General features: G+C 35.3%; 1 protein-coding gene across 1 annotated transcript in view; it reads right to left on the bottom strand.

Annotated features, from left to right (window-relative positions):
- Nucleotides 1-1,061: 1,061 nt before the first annotated feature.
- The window catches only part of LOC135220470 (uncharacterized), a 29,696-nt gene continuing 16,496 nt past the window's right edge, over nt 1,062-14,261 (bottom strand). Inside the window, exons 2-3 of the mRNA XM_064257599.1 lie at nt 2,001-2,202; nt 1,062-1,859 (exon numbers count right to left, since the gene is read on the bottom strand). Coding sequence (XP_064113669.1) covers nt 1,062-1,859; nt 2,001-2,202 — 1,000 coding nt within the window. The remainder of the gene's footprint in view (nt 1,860-2,000; nt 2,203-14,261) is intronic.

The raw sequence follows: 14,261 nt of genomic DNA, 5'->3' as shown, positions 1-14,261 counted from the left end.
GGAGTAGTGGGCTACTCAGGCTGCAAACGAATATTCCACTGTAAAAATTTCCCATTGAAAGGGAGTCACTTCTTAATTCCATAGAGCTCAATTAACTTAATTGACTTACCTAAAAAGTCAATTAATCACGAAGGAATTTCGGGACCTCGTTTATGACAACCTTTGTGAAATAATGGTTTCGCGTTCTGACCAAGAACTTTCATACTATGTAATGGAATTTTTAAAGTATTATATTTCTCAATAAAGTCGCTGGCGTGTTTTATGGCATAGAAGCGAAGGTACAAAGTTGGCGGCAAATCGACTGATCATTTTTATACATTCCAAGTGGAGTAACCATTATTTGAAGTGAATGAATCTGTTTATGTCAAATAAATGTCTTCCTACCTAGAAACCCCCTCACTGGACTCATATTTCCAAATCCGGCAAGTCCTTATGCGAATATCAAAATGCATAAACAAAAATAAGATAATGTTATAAAACACTGCCTTGCTCTAATGACACTGCCTATAAGATCATTTTGTATAACAAACAATCGAAAATGTATCTGTCAAAAAATAATAGGCTGAGACGTTGATTGTCTGAATATGTGCTAAGTTAAATTTTTATAACCCTCGAAAACAATTCTAATTATTTTTGTTTACCCCAGGCTACCTGCGTATCATAATGCAACTGTTGCATAATTGTATAATTCAAGTAGGTGGTAGAGCCTTTTACTGCGCACAGGGACGTGCAGAGAACTTTTTCAGGGCAGGTGCTCAAGTGAAAAAAAGGGCAAAAATATAGAAATGAATGAGGCTAAATATATACCGGCTCAATATTCTTTCAAATTTATTTAATCTAGCCATTAATAATTCATGAAAGAGATAAACATGACTGATATCATAGGTACCAGTGGGCTAATGTTTTATATGAACATAAAATCTTCAGTACTGACTATCAGTAGAACTAGGAAATTTAACAAAAGAAAATTTTTATATATTACTTTTACATAAATGACTGCAAGAAAATCAATCAGTATGATCAATACACTTGGCTAATAATCAGACATTATCATTTTATATTTATAAGAAAACCCTTCTGTGTGCCATTTCTTTGAATATGCTGATAACTTCACTGTTGTTGATTGTGATATCCTTTTCAACTGCTAGCAACAAAAGATCAGATTCTAACCTCTCCTCACTGGACAGGCAGCTTAGCTTTGTCTTCACCAGCTTGAGTTTGGAGAAGGTCCTTTCCACTGTTGCAGTTATGACGGGTAGAGTGGCATAAATTGTTAAGAGTTCAAGCATAAGTGGCAATATCTCCTGGACATTGTTTTCTTTCATCAGGTTGAGCATTGTAGCTGCAGTGTTCTGTGGCAGGCAAGGAAATGAGGAATAGAAGATCTTTAATTCCAACCGTAGCTTGTCTACTTCTTCTAACTCATAAAACTGGCATAATTTTTGCAATGACTTGAATGCCTCTTCATTCACAGGTTCTTTCCAGTTATCTTGGACTGTCATACAATGAAAGGCATTTAGGATACCCCATGTTGTGTTGTCTCCACCTTTAAATCTTCTTTGTAGCTCTTGTGATATTGTATCTAAAAACACATAAAATACTCTCACACGGTAGTACTCATCCAAGGACTGATATTGCTGGTCCTCAGTAGCAGATGTAGCACTATACTTGTATCTTTCAGGCATTTTTCTTCTTCTACCTTGTCCAGGCATCCCAGAGGGGAGGTCGATGGCCATGGATTCAGCTCTCTCTTTAACATTTGTAAAAATCTCCAGAAACTTCTCATCGTTTCTTAATTCTCTCAAACTTTGTAGCACTCCATCCACAATTCTGTAGGAGGTAGCCAAATCAAAGTCTTTCTGTTATAGGGCATTAGAGGCATAGGCAGTTTCTTGAAAAACTGGGGTGGCAATCTCAAGATAAACAAGAAATTTAAAGTTAATACTTTGCAGCAATATTGAGGCATCCCCTGCTGATGCATCAGGAGGATGTTTTTGTACTATCTCTTCTAAAAATTGCTTCAGAGCTGGGATGACCTTCCTGATGGTTCTTAGAGCTGACTCTCTGCAAGCCCATCTTGTGTCTGATAGCTTCTTAAGTTCAAGTAGGCGGTCTTCTGGATACATTGCTTTCTGGATCTCCATGAAAGCAGCATGCCGTTTTGATGAGTTAGCAATAAAAGCATACAGTTTCTCCACCAAACTGAAAAAAAGTTACAAACTGAGTACTTGATTTTGCACTTTCGACTAATACTAGATTTAGGCTGTGTGCATGGCAGTGTACATAGAGCGCCTTTGGGTTCTGTCTTTGGAGTCTGGACTGTAATCCATTGTATATTCCACTCATATTTGCTGCCCCATCATATCCTTGTCCACGCATATCATCTATGTTCAGGTTATTTGTATTAAGCATAGAGATCACTTCTTTCTCCAGTGCTTCACCAGTTGTTGATTGCACATTGAATACTTGTATGAAATGTTCTTTTATTTTGAAGTCATGTACATATCTCACAACAAAAGAGACTTGTTCTGTATGTGATACATCAGCTGTTTCATCTATGAGGATGGAAAAGATCTTTACTCGACTCACTTGGTCCACTGTCTCTCTCCCTCTTTTCGTTATTACACTTTTTATAGCTAAAAAAGGAGTCAAAGCCTTAATGCAGAGGAAATACCAGTTAAAATAACTAGGAAAGCTTACCTGGCCTGTTGTCAGTCTAGCTCAGCTGAGCTTGCCTTGGCCCCAGTGTTACCAGACAGTGGGTGACCCAGTGTTGCCAAGATATAATACCCATTTCTACAAGCTCCTGTTTATTATTATTATTATTATTATTATTATTATTATTATTATTATTATTATTATTATTATTATTATTATTATTATTGACACAGATAGGCGGCATAGGCGGCGGGCCTATAATACATCCCTCTCAAAAGGGCACTTTTAATACAGTAGCAAAAGGGGCAGGTGCTTGGGCACCCCTAGCAACCCCCCTCTGCACGTCCTTGTGTAACTGCGAAGTGCATAATCGCAGAGAGAGAAAGAGAGAGAGACGTGGCGATTAGGAACTTCTTAAGCATCCACATTATAGAAACTGTTTAGCTTCAGATTCAAGCTAATTAAGAATTCAATTTTGCATTCCACGTAAACTATGCTTTCCCCCACCCTCTCTCTCTCTCTCTCTCTCTCTCTCTCTCTCTCTCTCTCTCTCTCTCTCAAACGAACCGGAATTAATGAAAAAAAAAAGAATCCATTGCCGGTAAAAAGCAAACACCAGGATTCTGGGAATTCTGCATCGCCGGTGTTTCCTGCCAGCATTTGCATTAGATGTTAGGCCATGCAGTTATTAATCTAGTTTGAATTAGATGTTTGAATTAGATGTTTGGCCATGTAGTTATTGAGCCAGCATTTGAATTAGATGTTTGAATGAGATGTTTGGCCATTTAGTTATTGATCCAGCATTTGAGTCAGAAGTTTGAACTAAATGTTTGGCTATGAAGTTACTATCCAGCACTTGAATCCGATGTTTGAATTAGATGTTCGGCCATGAAGTTATTGATCCAACATTTGAATTAGATGTTTGGCCATGAACTTATTATCCAACATTTGAATTAGATGTTTGAATTAGATATTTGGCCATGTAGTTAATGTTCCAGCGAAGGGTATTGATATTGACCCAGTAGGCAGGGCACCATTACTAAGCAAAGATGTGAACATTCATTCACTAGTTGATATAGGTAAAACTCTTAACAGACGGACAAAGAAAAAGACAACATTGTAATTCCAGCCTTTTTACTAAGACTATAATGTTAGTTTTGAAAGGCTTCCACTTCCATACAAGATTCATAGACAGATAAAGGATAACAGATTAGCATTGCTTTAGAAGTCTGAGTGGCAGTGAATATTCTTCTTCCTGTTTAAATCAGTTATTTTTTTTTTCTTTTTTTTTTTTTTGTAACTCACATCAGAAGAGAATTGCCGTTTTCGTTCATTCTTATCAATCGTTTTGTGACTTTCCTTAGCTCAAAGTATGACGTCAGCTGTTAAAATAAGGGATGTAATTAGAACCCTAATAAAGATCGCTTAGCTTTATTCAAGTTTTTTTTCTTGCATTCAAAATTTACACTTCTTTTTCATAGACGAGAAATATAGTTAACATACACACAAGAAGTACACACACGTGTGTGTACCTGTGCGTGGCGCGTGTGTATGTTATCATTTGATCTATGCAATATATGTATATGTATATGTATATATGTAAGTGATTACATAATAAAAATATGGAATGTTATTCCATATATATAAAAGACTAAAACTAAAGAGGTCAACCAGATTGCTTGCAGGAATGTGATCAGACCAGAGACGATAAAGTATGTAGGCTAAGTTGACATGCTGTCACCTGTGGTCATTCATTTGTTTTGAAACATTAGTCCAAGCTCCCTGCTTGAGACAACTACCGCGACCTATAATTCAAACGGCCTACGTGATCTGTAGTGTGTCTCATTTTGTATGTATGTTCATATGTTCGAGCTACTGTCCTGCTTTCCTTTATGACTTGTAACCGGAGATGGTAGGACAGAACAGAAACAGAAATTAGCCATCATCATTGGCAGAAGCGATCAAGCCATCGTCATTAGAAGACCTGTACAATCCTACCTGATCTTCACCATGTAATCTCAGAGAATATAAGTATTTTTTTATACTTCGTGGTTTCTACTAGAACCTCACATCATTGCCGAATCATCATGAGTTTAACGCATCGTCGTCATAACCACAGAAGATAATACCGACTTTGTAAGTGATCTACAAACCCCAAGACACTCCAATGTGTATGGAAGTGTATTACCAACCGACTTAGCGTAAGATTACCGCAAGTCTAACATTACCTCATAGGGCGCCTTATTATACAAGGTAACAGTCCTAATATTGGTGGCAGACTAATAGAAGAACTCTACAACGTCTTCCGAAGGCAAACCAGAATAATGAATAATGTATCATCAGAAGTCAACGACGACGAAAGCAACAGATTCTTCAAGCAACTTAGTATCATCATTTAGTGAGCGACTTCAGAAACAACGAGAACTCTTCAACGTCTTCCGAAGAATAACGAATAATGTATCATCAGAAGTCAACGACGACGAAAGCAAGAGATTCTTCAAGCAACTTATCATCATCGTTTAGTGAGCAATTTCAGTAGTAAATAACTTCAAGAAACAAACCCGACGTGTCTTTTTCCTACGGCAACGCAAGCTTCGTCTCTCATTAGAATCATTCAAGAAAAAAACATCCGCATTATTGTGCGTTTCCGGCACTTCAAGGGAAAAAACCGAAACCGAACGTCTGCAGCAATCGGATCGTCCAAGGACTGGAAGCCCGAATCATTTTTTTCCAAACAACGCGCACGGGGGAAACTCAAGCCAAACCAGGTCATCCGCAAGGGCACATCGTTATCGGAACACCGTGACTTCCCACAAAAGCAAGCTAAGTACAACCTTTTTATTCATTTGGAGTAACTGAAGTGTTTCCTTTGCAGGTCGAATTTCGTTATTCCTGTGGCTGAAGTTACGAGACATTCTTAATCTTACTTTTTTACAGAAATTATCCACATCAATGGGATTTCGCTACTGCGAGTTTTTATCTTTGAGTTTCTGTTTCCAGAAGTTCTCCTGAAATATCATAATCATATACTGTGTTAATTTTATCATTTTGGGTGATTATTAATCCTTTACGTAACAAATCATATCAAACAGTGAATATGCGTTTACGCAGTGGACGTCTGTATTTATACACCGTAGTGATTAGAAAACACACAAAAACAAGTGGAACACCCGTACAAATCTAGATAAATTAGAGGTAACACTATTTCGGGTCATGACAATAAATGCTCCTTTGCAAAGTCCTGATCGCAGTTTCAGCCTTTAGTTAAGCGTAAAAAAATCTAACCTCAATGACTCAACTTAACTTTAAAAATACGGCTGGATTGCAAGGAATAACATGTCTATAAAAAACTTTCATAAGGCTAAATGCGCTGACCAGGATCCCTCACTATTTCAAATTTTAGCAAAGAATGAAGTAAACAACAGCAAGTACAAAAAGTTAATGTTGAATGCAGTAGAGATAACTTGTCTTAATAGTAATCGCTCAATTCCTAATAGTTCGTCATTCATACATTCGTTGCTTTATACGTAACCAACAACAGAATGCTAAAAACACACAATACGTTGCCGATGGTAAACAGTAGCCCTAAAATACAGATACAAACAAATTGTGCTTAAGTGAACTTGGTTACTGTGTCATCTAGTCAACGGTCAGGGTCAGTCAAATCTGCCAAGTGTAGCAAGCAAAGCACATACCACATAAGCGACTTCAGCGGAGAGAAGAAAAGTGATGTTGGATCATTTATGCCATAACTTTTATTTTTATGCCAATACCTTTTTGAATTAAAAAGGAATTTCCTATGAATCACACGACCGTATCAAGTAATCAGAGCAGGTTTTCGTAATTTTAATACATAAGTTATTATAAGTAATGGTGGGTTAAGCCCGACTGTACGCGCCGTAAAAATTAGAATATCTTGTTTTATTCCTTTAGTACACGTAATATCCTGTATTTACGGATTCACCGTCTGTTGTTCGAACTTCCCTATTGAGAAGTCCGGATAAGCGAGCGCTTACAGATACCTCTATAGTTATAAAAAACATTGATCTGTATCTAGCGTAATTGTTAGATACCCATCTAGGGGTATACAAAATATTATCTTACCTCCTGCAAAATAAGGCGTGTTTATCAAAGGAAAATTCTATAAACCTTCAAACATATTAAGATCCGTTTTGAACAAAAAAAAAGAGACAGTTAATCAAATAATTACTTAAATAGAGGAACTATACATTTGTCTCATAAATCGTAACATTGTTCAAATGACCCAACAGAATTCTCCCACAACCGCAGTCGCAGTTTGCACGCAAAAATCTCGAGACGCATGCACCCTCGAATGTCTTAGTGCGTGTAAAAAGACTTTGCTGGGATCTGAAATTTTAATTCTTCCCGACACTCTGAAATATAACGATTTCCGCGAACAAAGCCCTAGACATGGTTGACTCGCAGCAACAAGTTAATCTAGTAATCCACAAAACCTATACATATAAATATCGCATTTTTTTTTATTGTTGCTAATTTTTAATCACGCCCAATCAGTTGTAGATGAATCTCTCTTATACTCTATCTAAAGTAATATCCGTAAAGTCATTCAAGCAGAGGTGATTCAGCAGAAAAATTTTTTTTATCTTTTATCCCTGAATACCAGGGAAGTTTTCTCCGCTAGCGGGTGATCTCTGGGAGAAAAACGGATGTCATTGAAAACAAAATACGGTCTAAGGACAAACATAAAGCTATATACGTACCTTCGCATAGACTCCCAATGAAATTTCAAAATAGAGATAAATGACGAAGTTGATGATGTTAGTAATAGGAGTCATTAGGAAATCAAATAAGCCCATATAATTTTTCCCTCAAACGTCATGCCATAAAAGATCGGACTTGGCGTATCTGCGTAGATTTCTGTCGCTTAAACAAGGAAACGACACCCGATAGTTTCCAGTGCCATGTACCAACGACATCTTATCTCTGTTAGGTTAGAATAAATTTTTCACCAGCTTGGACTTACTTAAAAGCTTTTACCAGATACCATTACCTAAGTGATTGTACCTCATACCCCGTTTTCAGCACACTCAGGGGACATTATCAATTTTTACGTATGTCTCTGGCTTACGTTGCGCCCCAATTACAATATAGTGTTTGGAGACTTTTAGGGGATACACTACATGCTTATATGGTTGGTCTTGTAATCTTTTCTAATACCTTAGAAGTACATTCACATAAAGTAGAGCTAGTGCTACAGAGACAAAGACAAATAATCTCAGAGTAAAATTTCTAAATGTGAGTTTTTAAAAACCGAACATGTTTATTTACGTTTTATGTGTCTAGTCAAGGTCTTAAGTAGTCCATGGTAAGGTGTCGGCTATTCATAACTTCCGGTACCTATTAACATAAAAAGGGGATACAGCACTTTTGCGCTGTAGTGGGTATTACAATCGTATGTAAATATGTAACTCTTCAATCATGACAGCTCCTTTAACAGATCTTACGAAGAAGGGCGTAGATTTATTATGGTCTGAAAAGCATCAACAGGTGTTCGATATCTTAAAAGCGGAATAATGCAGCTCACCTAACTTAATAATCCCTGATATAAATAACGATTTTTTTTCTCTATTTGCAACAGACGCCTCAGACCAAGGGGTAAGAGGGGTACTACTTCAGCAATATGATAAACAGGTCTTCCCTATAGTTTTTATGCACGCAAACTAAAGCCCTCTGAAAGTAAATATGCAGTAATAGGCAACGGCCCTAATATTGGTGGCAGTGTAAGAAGTCGGAAGGGTTACAAATTATAACAAAAAAGGAATCACGATAAAATCAATAAGCAAAAACATAACCATAGGTTAATTAAATATCCAAATATATATGCGTAAAGATTTGAACTCTAACTTAACGCTTTAGTAATGACAAATAAGCTAAAAGTTCAAATACGTATCAAAACCTACTGACATATTGTCTGTCCCGGTGATTTATATTCGTAGTCAAAAAAATAAAATAAAATAAATAAATAAATAAAATAAAATAAAATAGATTTTAAAGTCAGGAAGTCTAGAAGTGAAAATGTATATCTATGGAATAATCCTATATGGATCTTACAGGGCAAATAATATATACAGAATTTGTATGGAAACCTTTTTTTCATTAGTATGAATAAGGAATATCTAATTTAACATAATTATATTTATTTACAATCATGCAGATTTCCAATATGAAACTAATATATTGTTCAATTTTGGTACTGTTTTTTTTTTCAGACATTCTTCTCATGTGGGTGGAGAATTAAAAAAAAAAAATATATATTATATATATATATATATATATATATAATATATATATATATCATTTGAAAATACTAAAGTCGTATCTTTTACAGCAGGTAACGTAACTCTTAAGCTGGTGACGACGTCATCAGTCTAGAAGGTGCCTGTTGCGTTTGCCGTATCAGCATTGTTCCTTTTAACCTCAATAATCTGCTTGCATAGGCTTCATCTGTGTGTGTCTTCTCCCGCTTGCAAAGCAGGTTAACTGGAGAAAGGAATGCTTAGCTCATGAACTTCACATGTGGTTCATGGGTCATGATGACACGACATAGCCATAACCTATTTTTATCCGTGTGTGCAATACAACTTTAGTCAAGGAACCGCAATCATTTTAAAATTAAGGAACAAAATAAGCAAATAGAATTTCTATAACATCAAAATGAATTATTTTTTTCTGAACATCATAGACAATTAGAGTCAATAATTCAACTTATGATATTGGTAAACGGACATTTATAAGTATCAAGACATGTATATGAAAAATTTACTTGCAACATTAGCCTATTACAATTCAAGTAAATCACATTCATAGGAAAATGTCACATTTTCTTGAAAAACCCAAAGTTTATATAGAAATTAGATACATAGTGGGTTCTTGCGTTGCATCTCCTACCTATTAAAAAAGTTTTTAAAAATTAACCACAGAGGATGCGCGCGAGAAATTTGAATATGAAACCTTTGTTAGGGGCACATAGGATCGGATTGTATCACAGCTTAATTTCAGTTAGCATAGAGAAATACAGAATCATGATTAATATTCTCTTTGACTCTTATGTTGCCTGGCAATCTTAAAAACAGTTCCATTTTCCACTTCTTTGTCTAGTAACTTACTACCAGTAATATCGAATTTTCTTTGATATTCGTATTGATATCTGTTTATTGTTTATAATTATGGATATTTTTACGGTCATCATAGACCTGGATAGGTTCACTCATTGTTAATGCCATGAATAAAAAAGTTTGTACAGCTGACTCTTTTGAATTCCATAAAATATCAGTGAATTCATGTAGGTTAAGTCTGTTCTGAATGAATTCTCCTTCCCGTATTTGATGTTGTCTGAATTCACTTTGCCCTTGTGACAAGTATAATTTCACTTGCAGGCTGATTAATGGAACCTGGTTACAGTATCCTGCAGTACGAGAGTTTCACATCGCAACTTCAAAAAATCGTTCGTCGCTGCGGACGATTGCAGTCAAGTAACAACTGCCTACAATGTGAAAGGAATAAGCACCATCATAAGTGAACAAGATTATTTCATGGACTTCTTCGACCGACACCCGCATCCCGTCGTTAATCTCATTTTAATGCGGAACACTCTGCCGGCTGTCGGAAATCGACTACAAAAGGGACATACTTCCGACAATTACGACCAGAAGGATATTCAACTCTACGTTGCTGGCGAAGGACTCGTGCTGGGGATGATTTTATTCATCGTGAACGTATTCGTGTGGCTTAGGATGCAGAGAACAAGTATGAGCGCAAAATAGAACGTTGGACCCCGCCCAGGCAAATTTTCCCCTTGTTTTAACCATTTGGAATTGGCCATTTCATTTGGCTATAGGTGGTTGTCTGGAACTGTGTAATGGACAAAAAGTTGTTCGAACGCTAGTTAAATTTGAAGTAGTATAACCTCGGTCATGTATCCTATATATAAAGTATCATGTATCCTATATATAAATGATCATAAATAACAGAGTCGAAATATATCTTTGTGTCTACGCACTAGGAATCTATATATAAATGATCATAGTAAATAACAGAGTCGAAATATATCTTTGCGTGTACGCACTAGGAATCTATTTAAAGTGCACATATATTAATCATAATTATATGAATCCATATACATATGTATAAATAAATCAGGTAGCCTATAATCAATCTGTTACCTTTTATCTTACCAATAACTGCAGATATATAACAGTTAGCATAAAAATCAACGAATCAATCAGCATAAACATTAATAATTTTTATCAATTCATATATGAAATTTTTATCAGTTAAAATATGATTTTATCATGTTAATCTTTATTCTATGCGATTATCAGAGTACATTAGTATTTTCTGTAGCATATGTATCTTAAAGAGATGAAGTGAAAAACTGTATCAGTATATATCACATGATCACTATTATTTACAAATATCACCCCATATGCATATATATGTATATATATGCACTTTTTTATCCATGGCATTTACAATGAGTGAACCTATCCAGGTCTATGATGACCGTAAAAATATCCATAATTATAAAAAATAAACAGATATCAATACGAATTCCAAAGAAAATTCGATATTACTGGTAGTAAGTTACTAGACAAAGAAGTGGAAAATGGAACTGTTTTTAAGATTGCCAGGCAACATAAGAGTCAAAGAGAATATTAATCATGATTCTGTATTTCTCTATGCTAACTGAAATTAAGCTGTGATACAATCCGATCCTATGTGCCCCTAACAAAGGTTTCATATTCAAATTTCTCGCGCGCCTCCTCTGTGGTTAATTTTTAAAAACTTTTTTAATAGGTAGGAGATGCAACGCAAGAACCCACTATGTATCTAATTTCTATATAAACTTTGGGTTTTTCAAGAAAATGTGACATTTTCCTATGAATGTGATTTACTTGAATTGTAATAGGCTAATGTTGCAAGTAAATTTTTCATATACATGTCTTGATACTTCTAAATGTCCGTTTACCAATGTCATAAGCTGAATTATTGACTCTAATTGTCTATGATGTTCAGAAAAAATTAATTCATTTTGATGTTATAGAAATTCTATTTGCTTATTTTGTTCATTAATTTTAAAATGATTGCAGTTCCTTGACTAAAGTTGTATTGCACACACGGATAAAAATAGGTTATGGCTATGTCGTGTCATCATGACCCATGAACCACATGTGAAGTTCATGAGCTAAGCATTCCTTTCTCCAGTCAACCTGCTTTGCAAGCGGGAGACGACACACACAGATGAAGCCTATGCAAGCAGATTATTGAGGTTAAAAGGAACAATGCTGATACGGCAAACGCGACAGGCACCTTCTAGACTGATGACCTCGTCACCAGCTTAAGAGTTACGTTACCTGCTGTAAAAGATACTACTTTAGTATTTTCAAATGATATATATATATTTTTTTTTTTAATTCTCCACCCACGTGAGAAGAATGTCTGAAAAAAAAACAGTACCAAAATTGAACAATATATTAGTTTCATATTGGAAATCTGCATGATTGTAAATAAATGTAATTATGTTAAATTAGATATTCCTTATTCAAACTAATGAAAAAAAGGTTTCCATACAAATTCTATATATATTATTTGCCCTGTAAGATCCATATAGGATTATTCCATAGATATACATTTTCACTTCTAGACTTCCTGACTTTAAAATCTATTTTATTTTATTTTATTTATTTATTTATTTTATTTTATTTTATTTTTTTATTTTATTTTTTACTACGAATATAAATCACCGGGACAGACAATATGTCAGTAGGTTTTGATACGTATTTGAACTTTTAGCTTATTTGTCATTACTAAAGCGTTAAGTTAGAGTTCAAATCTTTACGCATATATATTTGGATATTTAACCCAATAACCATTTTCTATGGGAAGCAGGTTTGGTGCCCCAGCTGTCAGCTAAGAGTGCGGGCAGCAAAAATTTACGCTACCCAGATTGTCAGCAAAAAGTAAAAAACACAACATGGCAACTGCCCTCCCGTGTGCGCTATCTTTTAAATGCAGGGGGGCTACATTCGGCTTTTTTATTTTTCAGTTTCTGTATCTTCTCCATATAATTCAACTCATAATAAGTGCAGTAAACATACATACTGCGGTTCCCTTTAACCACTGTCACATATTTATATGTCCTGCTCTTTCCAGCCATGAAATAGTAATAATAATAATTCATCCCTTGGGTTATAGAATTTATCATTCTCTTAGACCAGACACAGTGCATTGTTTCATGTAAGGAAGTTTATTCGTTGTACATAAAACCCTTTTCTTTTGTCGCTCTAGAATTTATAAATAATAGGATACAACAATTGGCCATTCGAATTATTGTTAATACTAATCATCAGATTTTTCTTTGACAAGCCATGATAATAGTATGTAATAAAGTTGGTTCGAAAAGATCTCGCATATTGTAGTCCGTATAATCCAGTCTTTGGGCTAAAGCTAGTTTTGTTATGAATTCTACATCATCCACGATGCATGTCCGTTTTGGACGGAAAAAAATGAAATAAAAGTAAACTGTATAGAATTTCTAAGTGATATATATATATATATATATATATATATATATATATATATATATATATATATATATATATATATATATCTAATAAAAGGAGCCCATAAAAAACACCAAAATGTAGAGAGAAAAGTACTATATTTCAGAGACTGCTGTCTCTCTCTTCAGGTATATGAATGAGAAAAGTTTACAGAAAGGTGGTATTTATACCCAAGAGATTCGTCCACAAGTAAGCCAATTTAGGTCACCCCCCGCTGATAATCTTCCTTTAATCTTCTTAAGCGTTGGTTGAATGAACACTGCGTCGACGATGCTGATGTCCAATTCCCTTTTGAGATGTTCATTACCTGCTTCTCTTTTATTAAGGCCGATTCCATCATTTGACTCTTGTACCGGCAGTTGCTGCTATAAATTACACCGTGACTTATTCCAGTTTATTCTATGGTTATGTTCATTTATATGATTGAAAATAGCCGAGTTCTGTTGTCCATACCTAACTGACCGTTTGTGTTGTATTAATCTCTGGGGAAGTGATTTACCTGTAATCCGATGTAAGATTGGTCACAGTCCTGGCATGGGATCTCATATACCCCCGAGTCTTTGGGCGATGTCTTTTGTTGGACGTTAATCAGGGATTTGGCTAAGGTATTTGGGTAGGTAAATGCAAAAGGGTTGGATTTCCCAAGGGTGTGAGTTACTCTCTTAATCGTCTCCAGGTGGGGAATTTTATTTTATTGTTGGGTGTGTCTCTGGTCTTGTCTTTAGGGGGTCGGTAGAAAATTACGTTTGCTTTTTGAATTGCTTTCTCAATTATATGGTCAGGATACTTTAAAGATGAGAGTTGCTTGCGAATTAGTTCAAATTCTTTTTCCAGGATCTGGGGAACAAATTCGTAAGGCTCTTAAGAATAGGTTGCTAGCTAGACTTATCTTGATAGTATTGTCATGATAGCTAAAGTAGTGAATATATGAAAGTGAGAACGTTGGTTTTCTGTATATGGTAAATTTGTATTCTGTCGTGTCTCTGATTATTAAAACAT

The sequence above is a fragment of the Macrobrachium nipponense genome, chromosome 2 (assembly GCF_015104395.2).
Source record: "Macrobrachium nipponense isolate FS-2020 chromosome 2, ASM1510439v2, whole genome shotgun sequence".
Taxonomy (NCBI): Eukaryota; Metazoa; Arthropoda; class Malacostraca; order Decapoda; family Palaemonidae; genus Macrobrachium; species Macrobrachium nipponense.
The sequence above is the reverse complement of the archived record's forward strand: the minus strand, read 5'-3'. Positions and strand labels throughout refer to the sequence as shown.